Source organism: Tenrec ecaudatus, chromosome 9 (genome assembly GCF_050624435.1).
Source record: "Tenrec ecaudatus isolate mTenEca1 chromosome 9, mTenEca1.hap1, whole genome shotgun sequence".
NCBI classification, from domain to species: Eukaryota; Metazoa; Chordata; class Mammalia; order Afrosoricida; family Tenrecidae; genus Tenrec; species Tenrec ecaudatus.
Window position 1 is genome coordinate 53,636,015 of NC_134538.1, and position 19,872 is coordinate 53,655,886.

At 41.7% G+C, this 19,872-nt stretch overlaps 1 protein-coding gene across 1 annotated transcript in view; it reads left to right on the forward strand.

Annotated features, from left to right (window-relative positions):
- Positions 1–19,872, forward strand: part of ADCY1 (adenylate cyclase 1) — a 226,498-nt gene that overhangs the window by 162,305 nt on the left and 44,321 nt on the right. The window contains exons 9-11 of the mRNA XM_075558128.1: positions 2,160–2,354; positions 2,556–2,653; positions 3,764–3,848. Of these exons, the coding sequence (XP_075414243.1) occupies positions 2,160–2,354; positions 2,556–2,653; positions 3,764–3,848 (378 nt within the window). The remainder of the gene's footprint in view (positions 1–2,159; positions 2,355–2,555; positions 2,654–3,763; positions 3,849–19,872) is intronic.

A 19,872-nucleotide genomic window follows, 5' to 3' on the forward strand; every position in this document is an offset into this window, starting at 1 on the left:
GTTGCAAAGGCTACACTGAGCTCACAGACTATACTCACGGGTTACCACCATTTAGAATCAGCAGACAGTGAGGATGAAGCTGTGGGTCCACACCAACACCTCTCTTTAGGCGGCAGCCAAGTCTCTCTCCCATCCTCTGCCTCTCAGCTACCCGGTCGCTTTTGCTTTGCCTTCATGAGCCAGCACGCCAATCTGTCATTCTTTACGGCCCCTTCGCCTGGGTGTTGCTCCTCTTGCTCTTACTTGCAGTCTCCATGCTCATCTCTGGTGGCTTTCGTCTTGACCTCCACCACTTCAGACATTAGAATGTGCCCAACTCATGGTCCTGGGCTTTCTGCCTCCGCTGCTGCCTCACAGATGGCACATCCGTGCAGCCTGGGGTTTTGATGAAAGTGACCAACCCTCTCTATCAGTGTCATGAATGCTGACTTTGCATCGTCCCATCCAGTCATTGGTGAGTTATAGACACATAGGTAGAAGAGCCTTTAAGAAATGTCACACCATCACGCTTACTGATTTTTGTTTTGGTCATTTTAATGCATTCAAAGCAGTATTTGCATTTCTTGATGGCTTATGTGAGCCCTCGTGGTGCTATGGGATCAGTCCTGGACTGTTCACCGGAAGGCTTGTGGTCCAAACTACCAGCCACTCCTCACGATGAGGCGGTCTGCTCCTTAAAGACTCATAGTCTCAGGATCCCTAACGAGAAGGTCTAGTCAGTCCCTCAGGGTCGCCAGGCCTTGGGACTGAGTCGATGGCTAATGATGTTCAACATCTAACCCCGTGCTCACTTTCCATTTGCATGCTCTTTCTGATTGTGGAGATGCCCCTTCATGTCCTTTGTTCTTTTTCTGTTCTAGATGTAATTCATTTAGCAAATGTGTGTTTGTGAATATTATTTTCCAGTCCATGTCATGTCTTTCCACTCTTTAAACCAGATCCTTGGCAGAGCAAAAGTTTTAATGTGAATCAGTTTATCGGTTCCTTTTTAAAAATGGTGTTTGGCGTCATCGCCAAGAATCCTTTATATAGTCCCAAGTCCCAATGTTTAGTACGGGCCTTCTTCTATAAGTTTCCTAATTTTATGCTTTATCTTTAAATCTGTAAACCATTTTTAATGTGTGCTTTTAGGAAGTGTGAGGTTTAGGGTAAAGATTGACCTTTGCTCGCTGGATTGGGGTAGGGTCATAGTTTTTTTCTGTGTTTTTTAGAGCTGAGCATCTTTCTAAAGGTGTTCTGTCTTAATATGTTCCTGCTTTCCTAGTCTTTTGTCCAGAAAGAGCAGGCTCTTCTTGACCTGTTTTTCCTTTTTTCTCTTCCCTGTAATCATTGACACTTCTTAATTACCAGCTTTTTGGTTACAAAACAAAGCATGCAAAGCAGAGTTCTAGGGACTCACTGCTTTCCTGTAGGCTCTGGGTCTGCTCTCTTCTTTCCTCTTTTAAGACTTTTTTATTTTTCCTTTAAGACTCTTTTCATGTTTGTTTTATGTCAGGATCTTTAACCATATTCAGCAAGGGGGGTGGGGAAGTGAGAGAGAAATGCATTTCTCTCGTTTCTGAAACCAAAAGAGGTAATATCTTTAAAATTTTCATGTTTTCTCCCCAATTGCGTTAAATATAGACCTGCTTAGAAAGTTAGTGATACTCAGATTATACGCAGTGATTTTCAGGTTCTATTTTGCTTTTGGTAAAAGGATGGCTTTTTTTTTTTTTGGTCCCACACGTGTGACTTAGCAGAAGCCGTGGGAACAGAGTTCAGCACTCTGCGCTCAGCCCGTGTCAGAAGTGAGAGGCCCATTGGATCTCTACTGGATCCAGGGCGTTTCTCTCAGCGTGGGGTGAACTTTTCCTGAGGGCAGCCGATCCTTTTCCTGAGCGCTGTTCTCAGCCTTTATCTCTAACCTCCAGCTGCCTCCGACTGAGCCACGCTGCCAAGAAAGTGCTACTTCATTTCCATTTTTTGCAAATGCAGAGACAGAGTTGTTCAGTCACTTGCCTGAGACTAAACCTCTTGGAAGTGCTGTGACTTGGGTTACATCTCAGATCCCAACCCAGACTCCACACTGCTCAGTGAACGGGAATCTAGACGTTAAGTCGAATCAGACCGTTTGCTTCAATAACGGGAGGATGTGACAATGGTCTTCTTCTTCGTGGCAGAGAAGAACACTGAGAACAGCTTCAGAAAAACTCAAAAACCGGCCATCTTTCTCTACCAATGTGGTCTACACTACACCCAGCACACGTGTCAACAGGTATATCAGCCGCCTCTTGGAAGCTCGGCAAACAGAGTTGGAGATTGCAGACTTGAACTTCTTCACCCTGAAGTACAAGCATGTTGAACGAGAACAAAAGGTGAGTGACTCTGGGCCTCAACTGTTAGTCAAAACCCCGAAGTCCCTACCAGGTGTTGGGTAGACAGTCTGGGTTGCTGTTTCTCTTCTCTTTGGGGATGGGTGATGCTCTTGCGGGCCAGTGCACCAAGTGATTGTGAGACTGCATGCTGTTTAGTGGCTTGTGACCATTTAGTGTTTCGTGTGTGTGTCTCTCTCTTAGTACCACCAACTTCAGGACGAGTACTTCACCAGTGCTGTTGTTCTCTCCCTCCTTCTGGCTGCCGTACTTGGCCTTGTCTACCTTCTCATTATCCCACAGTAAGTGCTACCGCTCTTGCATTTGGTTACATGAGAAGGCCTTGAAGCCTCCATGTTGCTGGTGTCGGTGATTGAGTTTTCAAGGTTAATCTACTAGCTAGTCCTAGCTGGGCCGCGGCTGTTCAGCATTGGGGGAAGCCATCAACCACCCACAAATTATCCACTCACGCAACAAATCTTTTTACAAGTCTTGGTGACAAATAGTGTCCGACTGCTCAGTCTTTATTTCTAAGCTCATCTGTATGCTACTCTAACGCCCCATATAGCTTCAGTTTCTCCACGAATGCAAGGTGCACTGTTGGCTTCATAGCCTTTCCAGGAGAAAACAATCCACTGAGTGGATGAATTGATGTCCCGGTGCGTGGCACTTCCAGAAACACTCAAATTAGAAGTCCTTTTAAAACTGTACTTAATAAATATAGTACATTTATAATAAACATGTACAAATAAATATAGTCATTTCAATAATTGTTAATCATCAGGTAATTAAAGTAGTTTGGCGTTTTTGTTTTCTGGTAAGGAGAACATCAGAAACTCTTCATTTCTTACTTTTCTTCCAGTTGTACCATATTTTTAATAAAACCTTTATAGGGGGAATAAATTCTCCCTGGAGCTTCCAAAAAACCAATAGAAGCTACCCCATATCTACTGAGAAAGACATTCCTTGTGGATGTGTGAACACACACTCCCATCTACACCTGCACAGGTACAACCGTGAACACACAGGGACCAGCTTCATAAGAATCAGAATCCACATAGTCAGCTTTTCCTAGCAATATCCTTCCCGGGTGTAGCTCAACAAAAGAACCTAGAAGACTTGGAGTCTAGGAACATCCAATGTTTCCTGGAAAGAAAGGAAGCTCTATCAAAATTGGTGGCCCTCAAGCCAGGCTGAGATCTCGGAGGTGGTTGGTAGCTGGATGGAATGCAGTGGATGTGAGCAGGGTCCTGCTCACCTGTCTCTAGAGACTAACCAGCCATAGGCACGTCCCCAGAGACACGGAGGTAGGCAGCCTTCCTGGGAGGAGGGCTGTGGTATATATTGGCTGGGAGAAGAGGAGGTTCCACCTGACCCTCAGCCAGCAGTGAACTGTGGTTCTGTCTCTCCAGAAGCCTACTTGTCCTGGTCCTGCTTGTGTTCTGCATTGGCTTCTTGATGGCGTGTATCATGTATCTGCACATCACTCGAGTCCAGGTATGGGTACGGCTCCCTCTGCCTCTCTTCTCAGCATGATCGTGGGATGGGCAAGTCGAGCACATTTGCTCACTGAGCAAGTGTGGCGTGCCCACACCATGTGGGGTTTTGTGACTGTGAGAAATGGTTGGGGTGGTCAGGGTACTAGAGGTGACAAGTGCAAGTGAATTAGCTCACAATTCTGACCTCGTGAACCAGGAGCGGGGGGTCTCACAAGGACGCAGGCGTTAAATACTTTCTGGCGAATTCAGTTCATAGATTCAAAGGGCAAGAACAGGAGATGGTCTTTCTCTAGGAAGCCTTTCTATACCGATCAATAATTGAGATCCCAGCATTCGTTTTTCACTTACCTGGGTTTTTGCAGATGTTGAGAGCATAGGATTCGAAATTTCAGCCTTGTGCAGCCTGTGGCTCTTTAGAGATATTTCTCTATTTTCTATTGTATGAATTCCTGGTTAGGGAATATGGCTAAGCACTTGACTGGTAACCAATAAGTTAGTTGTTTGAATCCACCCAGAAGGACGGACACACACACACACACACACACACACACACACACACACACACACACACACCTACACCTGTCAGTCTGCTTCTGTAGTCACAGCCATGAACATCTTCGGGAGCACAGTTGTACTCTGACACACACATCATTGCTAAGAATCAAAAGTTACTCCGCTGGAAATGGTTTGGGCTTGTTTTTTGGTTTTGCAATTTTTTTCATCATTATATTTAACTTTCCTTTACGTATGTCCCATTCTCCTCAGTATATCCTTAAACGATCATATCTAGCCCTTCCCATGTTGGATTGTTTTTTTTTTTTTGACTACTTGCTGAAAACAAATTTCTTAAAGAGTTCATATTTATTCATTTAAATTCACAAGTATTTATGTCTAAAATTATGTATTAAGAGAAAAAAACCCACAGCTTCAAACCAGATTTCCAGCTCACTGACCCTTATAGATTGAGTAATACCGAGTGATGCACATTGAGAGATGATCACCTTCTGAGAAGATCGTCTTACTCATGAAATTCCAAGTGCATTCACTACAGTGCATGGTGATTTCTAAAGCCTGTGACATCTACCCCCACATCAGGAACCTGTACACCCAATTCTATACTGAAAGCGTGAGGTACAAAGTGAGAGAGGGAAAGAGATAGTGCGAGAGCGAGCACGAGCACGGTGAACTGTGACGGGAAACAGCAAGTACGAAAAGACAGTGGCGACATTAGAGCCACGTAGAAGAAGCCTGCCAGAAGGATGGTGTTCTTTGATGGGTTTCTTACACCGCCATTGCTGCATGAAAGCCTCCCAAACGAGAGGGAGACCGTCTGTCCATAAAATTAGCATTGACCCACGGTCCCACAAACATGTCTGCTCGATGAGAGAGGTCAGCAACTGTGATGACTGCTTTACTATAATCAAACCTCCCTCTTTAATCAGGCACTTTCCTTTGTGGCTAGAGAGGTCGCCAGAAGGATGCTAGGGTGGTGGCATCAAACCAGAGTGTTCAGATTATCCCACTTCATCCTCCGCTTCTGCGATAGTTGGTTCTTTTGGTAGGTCGCGCCCTGGGCGCAGTCGGCTTCTTTCTGAAGGTTTCCTTGCATCTCTTCACCCTCGGTCCAGGAATGAAAGCCTGAAGCACCACACTTCCCTCCCACCCACCCACCCAATTATGTGCTTGTAAAACATCAAGTTTGCAAAACCATGGGGGACTCAGTGTTGCTATAGCTATAGTCAGTCTCCATTGATTGGTATTAAAAAGTAAAGATTAGATACACTTTTGAACTTTTAGTAAAATCTAGCAATATAGACAGATGTGCTGCTTGTTCCCCCCACAACAACAAAGCCAGAAAGCACAGGCGGAGGAGAAATGTGGAGGAAGGTATAGCTGAGCTGGCCAAAATGCCCTTACGGGGAAACCGGGGAGCAGAATTCACAAGCAGTCATCAGCGATTGTGCACTTACTGGAATGAAACAGCTTGAACTGCTGGAAAACCTCTGTCTCCTCTGAGAATAACCGGGGACCACTGAGATATAACCCCAGCTCAGCTCCCAGCAGAACAAGTCCTCATGCTGTTGAAACAACGAGAGAGGTGGACACCCCCGTGGCTCCTCACACCCACCAGGTAACTGGGCAGGTTGTCACCTCTACATATAAGGCAGCCAAGACCGCGGGCCAAAGACAGAGCAGGTAGAAAAGCCACAGAGCATGGGAGGCACAGTGAAACATTTGGTTTCCTCACAGCTGACTCCCCAGAGCCCCGGCAGTAGTGCATTCCAGGTGGCAGAGGCTGAGGTCACATGGATGGACCAGGCTCTGACACTCTGTGAGCTCCTAAATTGTCCTGAGGCAAAAAATGGGTACCATTGCTGAACTTTATGATTTTAGGTTTTCCCCTACCTTCTTTCTTCTGTAATGATGAACTGCCAGCGGAAACACAGGGAAAACCAAGCCTCACACCTATAACACCTGACATCCATGGAAGACATACAAAGGAAAGGATTCCAGACTGGGGACAAAATAACAGCCCCCCCTCCCACCTCCGTGTTTCTTTTCTGATGATTTGACAAGCCACCAGCAAAGAGACATAGGACACAAGAGGAGGGAATAATCCCTAACTCCCCACAGCCCCTTTATCCACAAAAGACCCCGGATTCCTCAGGGTAGTACACTTCATTTTTGAGGACTCTGAGTAGGGTTGATAACCACACACGAGTGACTGAGAACCAGAAACAAGCTGCAGGTTCTGAGTATGTGTGGGGTTCCCATAGATGTGGTTACGTGCAATTTTATTAATTAAAAAAGCCTGTTGTTACTGTCATTGTTGCTGTTATTTTTATTTTTATTATTCCTTTCTTGCACCGCTTGATGGAACTCACTGCCCCCACATGTCCCAGCCACTCCTCCTACCCCACATTGCATCACAGTGTCTTGAAGACAACAGACAATCTTAAGTCATACAAGAAGTAAGACAGACGGCAAGAAACACGCCCTCAATCTACAGAGCTGAGAGATAGTCCTGAAGAAGAAAAAGCACTGGAACTACAAGAAAATGAGTCAGAAGAATGATGTTGAGGGATTTTCTGCAAATGGAGAAAGAGATAGAAAGAGATGCATAAAAAAGAAGAAAGGAAAATTAGACGCCATACCAAAAAACAAAAAGAAAAAAAACGACAGAATATTTATACTAATAGAACTAGATAATACTTTAAAAGAGCAAAACAATAGACCTGAAAGAATGGAAGGCTGAATTCGTGAGCTTGCAGACAAATACCCCAATTCAAATCTACAAGAAGAATAATCAGCCATAGCCCAACACCAAAAATATGTTTCTTGGTGTCATGGTTTTTAAGCATGTTCCTTGGTTATTTGGAGTGCTGAATCAGAAAATTTCATTGCTGGACCAATTCAGCTCTAGTTTCTTAGATAGGGCATTCCATTATATTTTCAGCTAGTTATACTAGCGCATGTATTCAAGTATAAGCCGACTCGAATATTAGCCGAAGGTCCTAATTTTACCAAAACACTGCATTTAAAAATATGCTGAAAAACTCAGTTTATACTGAGTATATATGGTAAATTATTAGTTTATCATCCTGGTTTTAAATATGGGAGGAATATGGACCCACACATTACAGAATATCTCTAAAAAGATAAGAAATATTTGAAAATATTAAGGGTCTCCCAAGAGAAGCTCTATGTGGACTCATGGTGGCTGGTTGTCTCCACATTGAACACCAATCATAATGTCAGTGATTCAAACCCACCAGTAGCTCTGCAGCCTTCAAATATTTGGAAGGTTTGGAAACTCAAGGGCAGTTCTTCTCTGTCCAGTAGGGTCACGATGAGTTAGGGTCAATGAGACGGCAGCAGGTTTTCCTTTCTGGTGTGGGAGGCTGTGCAGTACATACAGGGACTACAAGTCAGACACTGCAAAGGCAGAACACAGCTTGGGAAGAGTCGAAAGGAAATTGAAAAGGCATATATAGGGAAGGTGTTAGAGCAATTTAGTGTTTGGAAAATGTGATACTTTACAGCAATTTTCACGAATATTTTGAAGATCTAAGGTTTTCTTTTTTTATGTTTTATGCAGTAAAAATTTCAGGACACATTTTAATATATATGTATACATGTATACATATGTATATATGTAATCATTTATGTATAATTTGTGTTAAATGAATAATTTGTGTTAAAAGCTGAGATCGACTCCAAGCTTTTTCATAAGAAAAATTCTTACTTTTCTTTTAAGAGTTTCTGTGCATAGGAGGCAAAGTTGTGCCATCTTATAACAATTTTTAAATTTTTAATAAAGGTGTTTGAACTCTGACAGACCCATTTGGGGTTTCAGAACATTTCAATGTCTATTTATTGTACCAAATTAACTACCAGTCAGTCTACTGTAACTCATAGCAACCCTGTAGGATACAGTGGAACTTCTATGGGTTTCTGAGGCTGTAAATCTTTATAGGAGAAAAAAGTCTCATCTTCTTCTCTAAGAACAGCTGGTGGGCTTTAATAACTGACCTTATAGTTAGCAGTCAAACACATCACCCACTATGCCACTGGGCTCCTTATTTACCATCTAGTGATACTTATTTCTAGCCCTTTTAAAGTTAACACATTGAAACCACTGTTACTTGCTTCCTAATAAAAGTAAGGTGATACATGGGGAAAATCCCAAGTTCTTGTAATTTACACTATTTAACTATTTATTTAGATCAAAGGACACCATATGAAGTATAACTTGACCTAACGTTTTAGTACAACACAAACTACTTTAAAACCAACATGCATTTCTTCTATCTCAGGCTAACAACTTTATTACAATATCCTGATTTTGGTATGGGCAAGCACAGTGAAGAATAGTATACTGCATATGTTCGATATATCAAAACCTAGAGCTGATAAGGGAAAGCTCATGTCATTTTTTTGAATCAGCAGGTCATATGTACCCAGAAACAAGTCTGACTTTTGAGGCAACAAACTATGTGTTAGCCAGTATAATACAAGCATAAAAGTACAAAGGAAGTTTAAATATTATGTAGAATACTATCAAGAGAAATAACTTGTGCTGCACTGGTGTTCCAGAATAGCAAAAAAAAACAACAACAACATCAAAATCCACAGAGAATATAGTCCAAGAAAACTTCACTAGCATCAGAAAAGAGGAGAAAATAATCACTGGAAAAGCTGGAAGAACCCCATACAGCAGAGAACCTCAAAGAAAACCACCATGACACATCATAAGCAAACTTTCTAATGTAAGCAATATGAAAATAATCCTGAGAACAGCTTGAGAAAGTAGAAGAATTACATACAGAGGGAACCAGTAAGAATACACTTGCATTTTTCAGCAGAAACCATGTACTGAAGAAGGCAATGGAATGATATATAACCGATTACAAGGATCTACATATAACCTCCTCCCTGGGGAATGGACAACAGAAAAGTGGGTGAAGGGAGATGTCAGACAGGGCAAGATATGACAAAATACAATAATTTATAAATTATCAAGGGCTCATGAGGGAAGGGAGAGGTGGAGAGAGGGAAAAATGAGCTGATATTAAAGGCTCAAGTAGAAAGCAAATGTTTTGAGAATGATGATGGCAACAAATGTACAAATGTGCTTGACACAATGGATGGATGTATGGATTGTGATAAGAACTGTATGAGCCCCAATAAAATGATTTTAAAAACCACAAAACATTGAAAAAAATTACCAACCAGGAATCTTATAATAGCATTTTCATATATGGAGAAATTAAAAGAATTTTGAAAAACAAGACCAACCTTATAAAAATTTACAAAGGAGTTCTTTGTACATAACAATAATAACATTGACCGGAGATCAACATACCAGGCAACATCACCAAGAAATCAGTCCACTTAAATGGTACTCAAAATAAAATAAACAAGACTGAAGAAAGGGAGCAAGAAATATCTTTTTGTAATGAAAACAATTACACATAAAATAGAAAAGTATAGATAGAAAACATTCAAATGGAGAGCAGGCCACGTACTTCACAAGAAGAACAGACTGCTTTAAATTTGTGGGAGAAATGCTATATAATAAGGTAGCCTGAAAGAAAGTGAAAAAAACTTGATAAAAAAATCACAAAACACGAGTAAATAGTAAAATAACAGTAAAGGAAAAAATGACCAAAAAATTGACAACGAGAAGAAATTCAACAGAAATTTATGGAGCAGAAGGAAACTACCACCACCAAATCACAAAATATGAAAATTACAAACCAACATGAGACCAATAAATTTATATATATCAATAATGGAACTGAATTGGGTTGAATGCATCAATCAAGAGTCAAACAGTAAGAGAATGGATAGAAAACAGGACCTATAAGTATTATGCTTGCAAGACACACACCATAGACATAAAGACAAAAATTGACTAAAATTCAAAATATGGGAAAAACAATATTAGCAAGCTAATGGCAACCAAGAAACCAGGAGTGGCAATATTAATCTCTAATACTATAGGCTTTAAACCAGAATCTATCATGAAAGACGAAGAAGAACGTAAAGATTAAAAGAACAACCGAACAAGCAGATATAGCCGTAATAACACCTATGAACCCAACAAAGAACTAAGTAAGGCAATCAACCTGACCTCTTTGACACATACAGAATACCTGACCTCTTTGACATATACAGAATACCTCCCAACGGCAGCACGATGTGCTTTATTTCCCAGTGCACATAATTAACGTTCTCCAAATTAAACCCTACACTAAGCCACAAAGTAAAACATTTAAAAACAATGAAATATTACAAAACATTTTTTCCCAAGCAGGAAACAAAACTTCACAGATGCATGCATGCTGTTGTCTTAAATCGGCCATCACAAAAAACATGGTTTGAGTGAAACTGCTTTACGAAACAGTTCACTGTAACCAGAGAGAACCTTCCCAGGTGATGCCACTGGGTGCACTAACTCAGAGAGAGTTGCTTGATGCTTACCTCGTGGGGGAAAAATGTGTATTATGAAAGCTGTACCCAGGGGAGCATTTTTACTGTTTTTTTTTGGGGGGGGTACCCCCTCATGCACCAATCAAATCCTCATAGAGTTGAAAAGAGAAATAGCTTTACAACAATAGTAGTGGTCTTCAACTTCCTCAAGGAAATGCAGATCATCAGGAAAGAAACTAAATAGATAGAGAACACAACCACCCAGCTTGATCTAGACATGCACAGAGCACTCCACCCCGAAACAACACAGTGTGCATTCTTCTCTAGCACACATGATTATGTACTCCAGAACAGACCACATGCTAGGCAACAAAGCAAGCATTAATAAGTTAGAAAAAACATTCAGATTCAAGAATCCATTTTCTCAGATCACAATGCTATAAAACCAACAATAGAAAGAAGAACACAAAAACCAAACACATGGAGGCTGAGCAACATACAATTTAAAAAACAACTGGTTGTTGGATCAAATAAGAAGTAAAATTAAGAAATTCCTTGAAACGAACAGGTACAATAAGACCTTTGGGACACAGCAAAAGCAATTTCCAGAAAGGCAATCAACACACACTTGAAAAAAAGATACGGAAAACAAGAAATTGGTTCTTAGAAAGTATTAACAAAATTGACAAACTGCTAGCAAGTTTAACAAAGGAACAGAAAGAGAAGATTCAAATATCTAGAATTAGAGATGAAAACGGTGACATCATAACAGATCCAAATGGAATAAAAAGAATAATACATTGTTATAGAGGACTGTACTTCAACAAGTGTACCAGCCTAAAATAAATGAACAAATCCCTAGAAATATGCAGTCTTCCAAAATTATCACAGATGAATGTAGGAAACTAACTGATCCATAATGAAAGAAGAAATAAAGATAGTCATCAAGCAAGTTCCAACCCAAACTTTGAAGACTCACTGCCTGAATTTGTAGTCTTGTCTCATCCTGTTACATTCAGCCATGGTCAGCCCTGCTATGTTTTTCGACAGAGCCATCGACAGAGAGCCTCTGGGACAGATCTCTTTGCAGCTGTTTGCAGACAAAATTCCACAGACAGCAAACAATCTTCACACTCTGAGCACTGGGGAGAAAGGATTTGCTTATAAAGGTTCCTGCTCTCACAGAATCATTCCGGGGGTTATGAATCAGCGTGATGAGTTCACAAGCCATAATGGCATCAGTGTCAAGTCCATGTATGGGGAAAAATTGATGATGTGCTTGAGCCTGAAGCACACACTTGTCTTGGCAGCCTGTCCATGGCAAATGCTGGGCCCAATCTAATGGTTCCCAGCTTTTAATCTGCGCCACTATGACTGACTGGTTGGATGGCATGTGGTCTTTGGTGAGGTGAAAGAGGCATGAATGTTGTGGAAGCCAGAAAACAAAATATATGACTGCACCCAGCTAGAAATAAGATACTTGTGTGCATCAAAAGATTTCATCAAAAGAGATCCCAGGGGATGGGAAAAGAAACTTTAGCGACGACACAACAAACAAGGTAGCAAATCCTAAATTCCATAGAATTCTGCAACACTTCCATAGAAAAACCAAAAAGTTCAATGAAAAATTGGGCAAAAGACAAACAGTTCACCAAAATGACACTTAAGTGGCTAAGAAACACATGAGGAAATGCTCGTAGGCACTTGCCATCTGGGAGGTGCGAATCAAAACAAGGATGCGATATCACCGTACACCCATAAGGATAGCTCAATTCAGAAAAAGAAAGAAAGAAAAGAAAACAATACATGCTGGAGAGGGTTGGGGAGATCAGAACTTATCTACTTCTTGTGCACTTGTAAACATGTATAATCATTGTGGAAAGTGATCTAGCACTCCCTAAATCAATTGAGAATAGAAATACTATGCAATTCAGCAATACCTCCGCTGGGTATGTGTCCCAAATAGGTGAGAGACAGAACACAGACCAACACATGCTCTTCCATAGTCATCGCAGCACAATTCTGGAAACACTCCAAAGCCCATCAGACGAATAGCAGATAGGGACACTCTAGTACATACACCCCCCACCTAGAAAATAGTGATGAAACCAAGAAGCACCTCATGACATGATGGACCAGGAAACCATGGTGCCGAGTGAAGTGAGCCAATCTGAAAGAAACAACTACTTTATGAGATTACTATTATAAGAATAAACACCAAGACAAAGGCAGGCTTCCTTTCTCATGTTATGTAATCTTCTCGTTGGGTCTCCCAATCAATGAGGTGGTGAGCTTCCGAATGCTCATGATACATATATCACCCCCTTATTTGTTCAGCTTAATACCCACTTCAACAATGGAAGCCTCACCTCAGGCAGGATTCGTTCCTCATGATGGGGGGATAGGAAAAGATCAATCAGTTCCTGACATGGTACATTGCTTTACTGACACCTCAAATTAATGGAAATTCAAGGTAGAGATGGGAGCAGGCAAGTCTGTCTTTGGGAATGTGGTTATACTTCTGTTAGTGGGTAACCAGGCCGGACAACTTGTCCCTGGGAGGAATGTTTAACATTGTGCTCCTAATTGAGCGCTTTTTACCTAGTTTTTACTCAGTCCTTGCTGGCCCAGGCAGCATGCTATAGGCATCCAGAATGCAGACTCGGTTCTTTTTTGAGGCTTACCCCACCATCATAGGCTACAGCAGCAATTTGGAAACTGGACTTTACCTAAACTCACCTGTGCAGATTTAAGGAACTGAAATACTTTCATAGACTCAAGGCTGAAACATCCTAGTGCAGAAGGACCAGATGTGTGGTATCCCAGGGATGTAGATGTGGAGGTCGTTGGACTTTGGTCCAGATCTCTTGCTTTGAGGATGCCGAATGAATGGTGGCTTTGGTTTACCATATATTTGCTGTCTTTTTATGACATGTCTTAGTCTCCATAGCATGGTTCTTCCTTTGTGAAGGAGCATATTTCCACCCTTCATTGTTTGCATAGTATTCAGTCACTTCTGAGTTTTTTATCTATACAGGTTACCAATTCATGTATATTGGTTTAAAAATGTGTCCTATTCATATATTCTTTCCTTTTCTTAATAGTACTTGAAATTCTATAACATTGGCTAAATTAATGATACTATCCATAGAATTTCCCTATGCCCCATGGGGATGACGTCTAAAGTTCCCCAATAAAAGAATAAGGATGTCTCTAAAGTGGACCAGGGACATATGAAGCATAGACACATGGGTAGATTTCGAGCTTGCACGTACCTGTAGCGTAATCTAAGAACAAGTAGTTTTTAGGGCAACTTGATAGTTTCCCTCACGAGGAGATCACTGAAGATAAGGGTGCTGTTACAAGCTGTGTAACAGCAGCTGAAGATGGCTGACAGCTCTCAGAAAGCATAGCATCACTTGTCTTAAAACAAGCAGCCATCTGAGGGAAGTGACAGTCAAGTCCACATGGAAGAAACACGTGAGCCTTTTTTCTTCCTAGTATTGTAAATAATAAAATCCAAGACAGGAGGAGGGAATGGTATCAGAGCATAAATTCTGAGCACTCAGTTTACAGAAGGCTCTGGATGCAGTGAAATCCCAACATCCATTTGCAGAGTCTCCATTTGGATTGAGCTTCCAGTGGATTCCCTCTGACCATTGACCGGGGATGTCAGTGGACTTGCTGTCAGAGGGAGTGTGGTCGAACGTGGAGCAGTGTTGGAGCTAGGTTACCATTTAATTTTTATCCCTTTTGACTAATTTTAAACTTGTTCTAGTTTTATTATTTTTTTGTTCTCTTTGAAGGTGAGTTTATCCTCTGTTTTATTTTGTTATTTTTGTTGGCTCTTTAAATATTTTTTCTTTTTGTTTGTATGTGAGTGTTTTTAATATGAAACCCAGGATAGCTAAGTCTGTAGACACACTAATTAATATTTTCTTGGGTTATGGCAGGAGAAGCTTAATGAAAATCAGGAACTAATAATAACCAGTATGATAAAGGAGAAAATGTTGTAAAATTGACAGTGGTGATGATTGTACAACTCTTAAAATTGTGTTTAAACTTTGAACAGCATAAATATGAGTTATATGTCAAAAACCTCAAAAAATCATAGCCAATAGGACCCAACTAAATATATATGCTTTTAAATTATAGTCAAATGGACTTCATACCAGGTGTGCAAGGATGGTTCACCTTAGGAAAACAATGTAATCCACCATATAATTAAAATAAAGGATAATATTTATGTGATTATACCAGTTGATGCAGAAAACACATTTGACAAAATGCAACATCGATTCCTGATAAAACATTCAGCACTCTAGAAATAGAAAGGAAAGTCACCAACGTAATGAAATCCATACATGCTTTTGGCCAGCATCTTGCTCAGTGCAGAGAGACGGAAAGCATCCCCTCTGTGCGTGGGAACGAGATGTGAGTGCTCTTTATTACCACGTTTCTTCAATATTATGCTGGAAGTGTTAGCCAGACCTATTTGAAAACAAAAAGAAAGGAAAGCATCCAAATTGGCAAAAAAGAAGAAAACTATTTGCAGACGATATATTCTACATGTAAAAACGTAAAAAGTTTGACAGGAAAATTGTTAGAAATAATTGAAAGATTCAGCAGTGTGGCAAGGGTACGAGATCAATATACCAAAATTAGCCAGATTTCTGTGTACTGAAGAAGAGAGCTCTGAAAGGAAAGGAAAAAGCCATACCGTTTATAATAGCCAGACAACAGCCGAAATAGCCAAGACTAAACCTAACCAGGGAAACATACAAAAGTGCAAAACACTCCAACAGGAATCAAGAGAGACCTACACACACGGAAGACTGTTTCATGTTGATGGATAAGAAGATTTAACCTTGGGAAAATGTACACAGTGCCCCAGTCGATCTGAATATCATAAAACTCCAATCCAGACAGTCTCAGAAGCGCACAGGGCAGCTCTACCTTGTCCTACAAGGTAGCTGTGAGTCGCCATCGACTCGATGGCAGGGAGCTTGGTTTTTGAGAAACCCTAAGGACGAAGTCGCCCTCCCCCATTGGGTTGCCAAGGCTGTAAATTGTTACAGGAGCAGACGTCCATGTCTTCCTCCCATGGCAGTGCTGGTGAGTGAACCACTACCTCTCCGTTAGCAGCAGGTGCTTGACTACTTTACCCACAGTGCTCCTTCCTGACTGTACTTCTTGGGTAAGACATCACTCGCCGGAAAACACGTATGTCTGCATCGTTTGTCTTAGACAGATGTCTGTGGCACAAGGCTCGCCGTGATAGACGCTTGCCCTAGTGTCTCAGGGCTGGGTAACAAAATCCCATATGGTGGGTGACTTTACAGGATAGGAGTGTATTCTCTCGACATTTCAGAGTCTGGAAGCCTGTGGCGATGTCTGTTCCTTCTGGGAGCCTTCAGAGAGGAAGTGGTCCCTGCCTCTGTGCTAGCTCGAAGTGGCCGCCAGCAGTCCCTGGTCTTCCTTTGGATCTGCTTCTTTCATCACATATTCCCATGCAGGATTGCTTTTTATTATTACCATTATTATTAATAGAGTTAGGATCCACCCAACTGGCTAGCATCCAGCTGAAACATCTGCAGAGGAAAATTCTAATTTCCCTAAACAAGGCCACATTCACTGGGATAAAGAGTGAGGACTTCCACGTATCTTTCACGGGGACACAGTTCAATCCGTATTGGTTTAGCATCAAACATTTCCATGACTTCCGGAGCTTTGCTCCTGGAAAGAGCACCACCCATTTTCAGACATACCCCTGCCCCCCCACCCCCCCAAGGATATCTTCCTGAGGACGCCGGCTGGACAGGTCGCCATCTTCAATCGTACTCACCTCTGAGAACGCCGCCTTCTCCCTCTGAGGCCATCCTCCCTCCGTGTGGCCCACACTCCAGGCCAGTGTTAGCATAGCCCAAGCCAGCGAACCTTCACACACTTCCTCCTCAGAAGGCTTCTCGTCTATTGACACTAATCGTTAAGAATTATATTGGGCCAGGGGTGTGAGGGGCGATACTGGGAGGGCATAGAGAGAGTGGGTTGGAAAGGGGGAACCAATTTCAAGGATCTACATGTGACCTCCTCCCTGGGGGACAGACAACAGAACAGTGGGTGAAGGGAGACGTGGGACAGAGCGAGATATGACAAAATAATAATTTATAAATTATCAAGGGTTCATGAGGGAGGGGGGAGTGGGGAGGGAGGGGAAAAATGAGGAGCTGATGCCAAGGGCTTGGGTGGAGGGAAGATGTTTTGAGAATGATGAGGATAACGAATGTACAATGTGCTTTACACAATTGATGTATGTATGGATTGTGATAAGAGTTGTATGAGCCCCTAATAAAATGATTTTAAAAAATTATATTGTGTCACGAAAGACAAAAAAAAAGTAAATTCAATCTTAGCTTGTGCTCATCATCTTATTTATTTGTTATATTGATGAGACATGGTTAGTTAGGGTGTGTTTTAAGTCACTCACATTTACAAAATATCCAAGTTGCAGATTAAGGAAGCAGAGGCGAGGAAAGATAAATGCCAAGCCACCTGGCAATCGTCAAGCGACACCACAAATATTAAAAAGAAATAAAGGACTCCTTAGAGGTGACAGAGATAGAAAGCTTTCCCCTAAAGCCTGTGCCCTGAATTCAGACTTTTAACCTCTTAACCTGTGAGGAAATAAATATATATTTGTTAAACAAACAAACAAACAAAAAACCCACTTGTATTTCTATTTAAATAGCACTAGGCAACTTTTTTCTTTTAAAACAGTTTTATTGTCACTTAATCCACATATCACACAGTTCAATAGTTCACTCATATCAATAGTTCACTCATATCATATCATCACCATAATCAGTTTTAACACACTTCCCCCGGCCCCCATGGTTAAATCACTTTTAAAATGAGTTAGGTGATGACCATCACTTCGGCACTAGGTAACCTTGACACTGACGCTGACTCTGTCCTGGATCCCAATGATGGCAGGTCGCTCCCACACTGAGGGCTCTGGGGATAATCCCGGCTGGTGGGTAGCTCTGCCTGTGTCTGTTGAACAATGGAAAGGGTTGGTGCTGAGCCTTGTCTAATTGGGGCTTAGAACCCCTTAGCTGCCCTGGGATGAGTCAGACATGAGGTCAGGACAAAATTACGTTAAGGTCACTAGAAAGTTTAGGTCTAGAATCCTACTGAGCAGGGATTTCTGAGTAGGTTTGGAGAAGGTGAAATAGAAGAGTGTGTGGCCCCGGGGAACCCAGAAGAGGGATCCAGGAATTTAGCTCCTTAGCTGTGTGATGCACACTAATCCTTACCTGTGTGATGCACACTAATCCTTAGCTGTGTGATGCACACTAATCCTTAGCTGTGTGATGCACACTAATCCTTAGCTGTGTGATGCACACTAATCCTTAGCTGTGTGATGCACACTAATCCTTAGCTGTGTGATGCACACTAATCCTTACCTGTGTGACGCACACTAATCCTTAGCTGTGTGCTGCACACTAATCCTTAGCTGTGTGATGCACACTAATCCTTAGCTGTGTGATGCACACTAATCCTTAGCTGTGTGATGCACACTAATCCTTAGCTGTGTGATGCACACTAATCCTTAGCTGTGTGCTGCACACTAATCCTTAGCTGTGTGCTGCACACTAATCCTTAGCTGTGTGATGCACACTAATCCTTAGCTGTGTGATGCACACTAATCCTTAGCTGTGTGATGCACACTAATCCTTAGCTGTGTGATGCACACTAATCCTTAGCTGTGTGATGCACACTAATCCTTAGCTGTGTGATGCACACTAATCCTTAGCTGTGTGATGCACACTAATCCTTAGTTACATGAAGCACACTAATCCTTAGCTGTGTGATGCACACTAATCCTTAGTTACATGATGCACACTAATCCTTAGCTGTGTGATGCACACTAATCCTTAGTTATATCATGCACACTAATCCTTAGCTGTGTGATGCACACTAATCCTTAGCTGTATGATGCACACTAATCCTTAGCTGTGTGATGCACACTAATCCTTAGCTGTATGATGCACACTAATCCTTAGCTGTGTGATGCACACTAATCCTTAGCTGTGTGCTGCACACTAATCCTTAGCTGTGTGATGCACACTAATCCTTAGCTGTGTGATGCACACTAATCCTTAGCTGTATGATGTACACTAATCCTTAGCTGTATGATGCACACTAATCCTTAGCTGTGTGATGCACACTAATCCTTAGCTGTATGATGCACACTAATCCTTAGCTGTGTGACGCACACTAATCCTTAGCTGTGAGATGCACACTAATCCTTAGCTGTGTGATGCACACTAATCCTTAGCTGTGTGCTGCACACTAATCCTTAGCTGTATGATGCACACTAATCCTTAGCTGTGTGATGCACACTAATCCTTAGCTGTATGATGTACACTAATCCTTAGCTGTATGATGCACACTAATCCTTAGCTGTGTGATGCACACTAATCCTTAGCTGTGTGATGCACACTAATCCTTAGCTGTATGATGCACACTAATCCTTAGTTATATCATGCACACTAATCCTTAGCTGTATGATGCTCACTAATCCTTAGCTGTATGATGCTCACTAATCCTTAGCTGTATGATGCACACTAATCCTTAGTTATATCATGCACACTAATCCTTAGCTGTGTGATGCTCACTAATCCTTAGCTGTATGATGCACACTAATCCTGAGCTGTGTGATGCACACTAATCCTTAGCTGTATGATGCACACTAATCCTTAGCTGTGTGATGCACACTAATCCTTAGCTGTATGATGCACACTAATCCTTAGCTGTGTGATGCACACTAATCCTTAGCTGTGTGATGCACACTAATCCTTAGCTGTGTGATGCACACTAATCCTTAGCTGTATGATGTACACTAATCCTTAGCTGTATAATGCACTCTAATCCTTAGCTGTATGATGCACACTAATCCTTAGCTGTGTGATGCACACTAATCCTTAGCTGTGTGCTGCACACTAATCCTTAGCTGTGTGCTGCACACTAATCCTTAGCTGTGTGATGCACACTAATCCTTAGCTGTATGATGTACACTAATC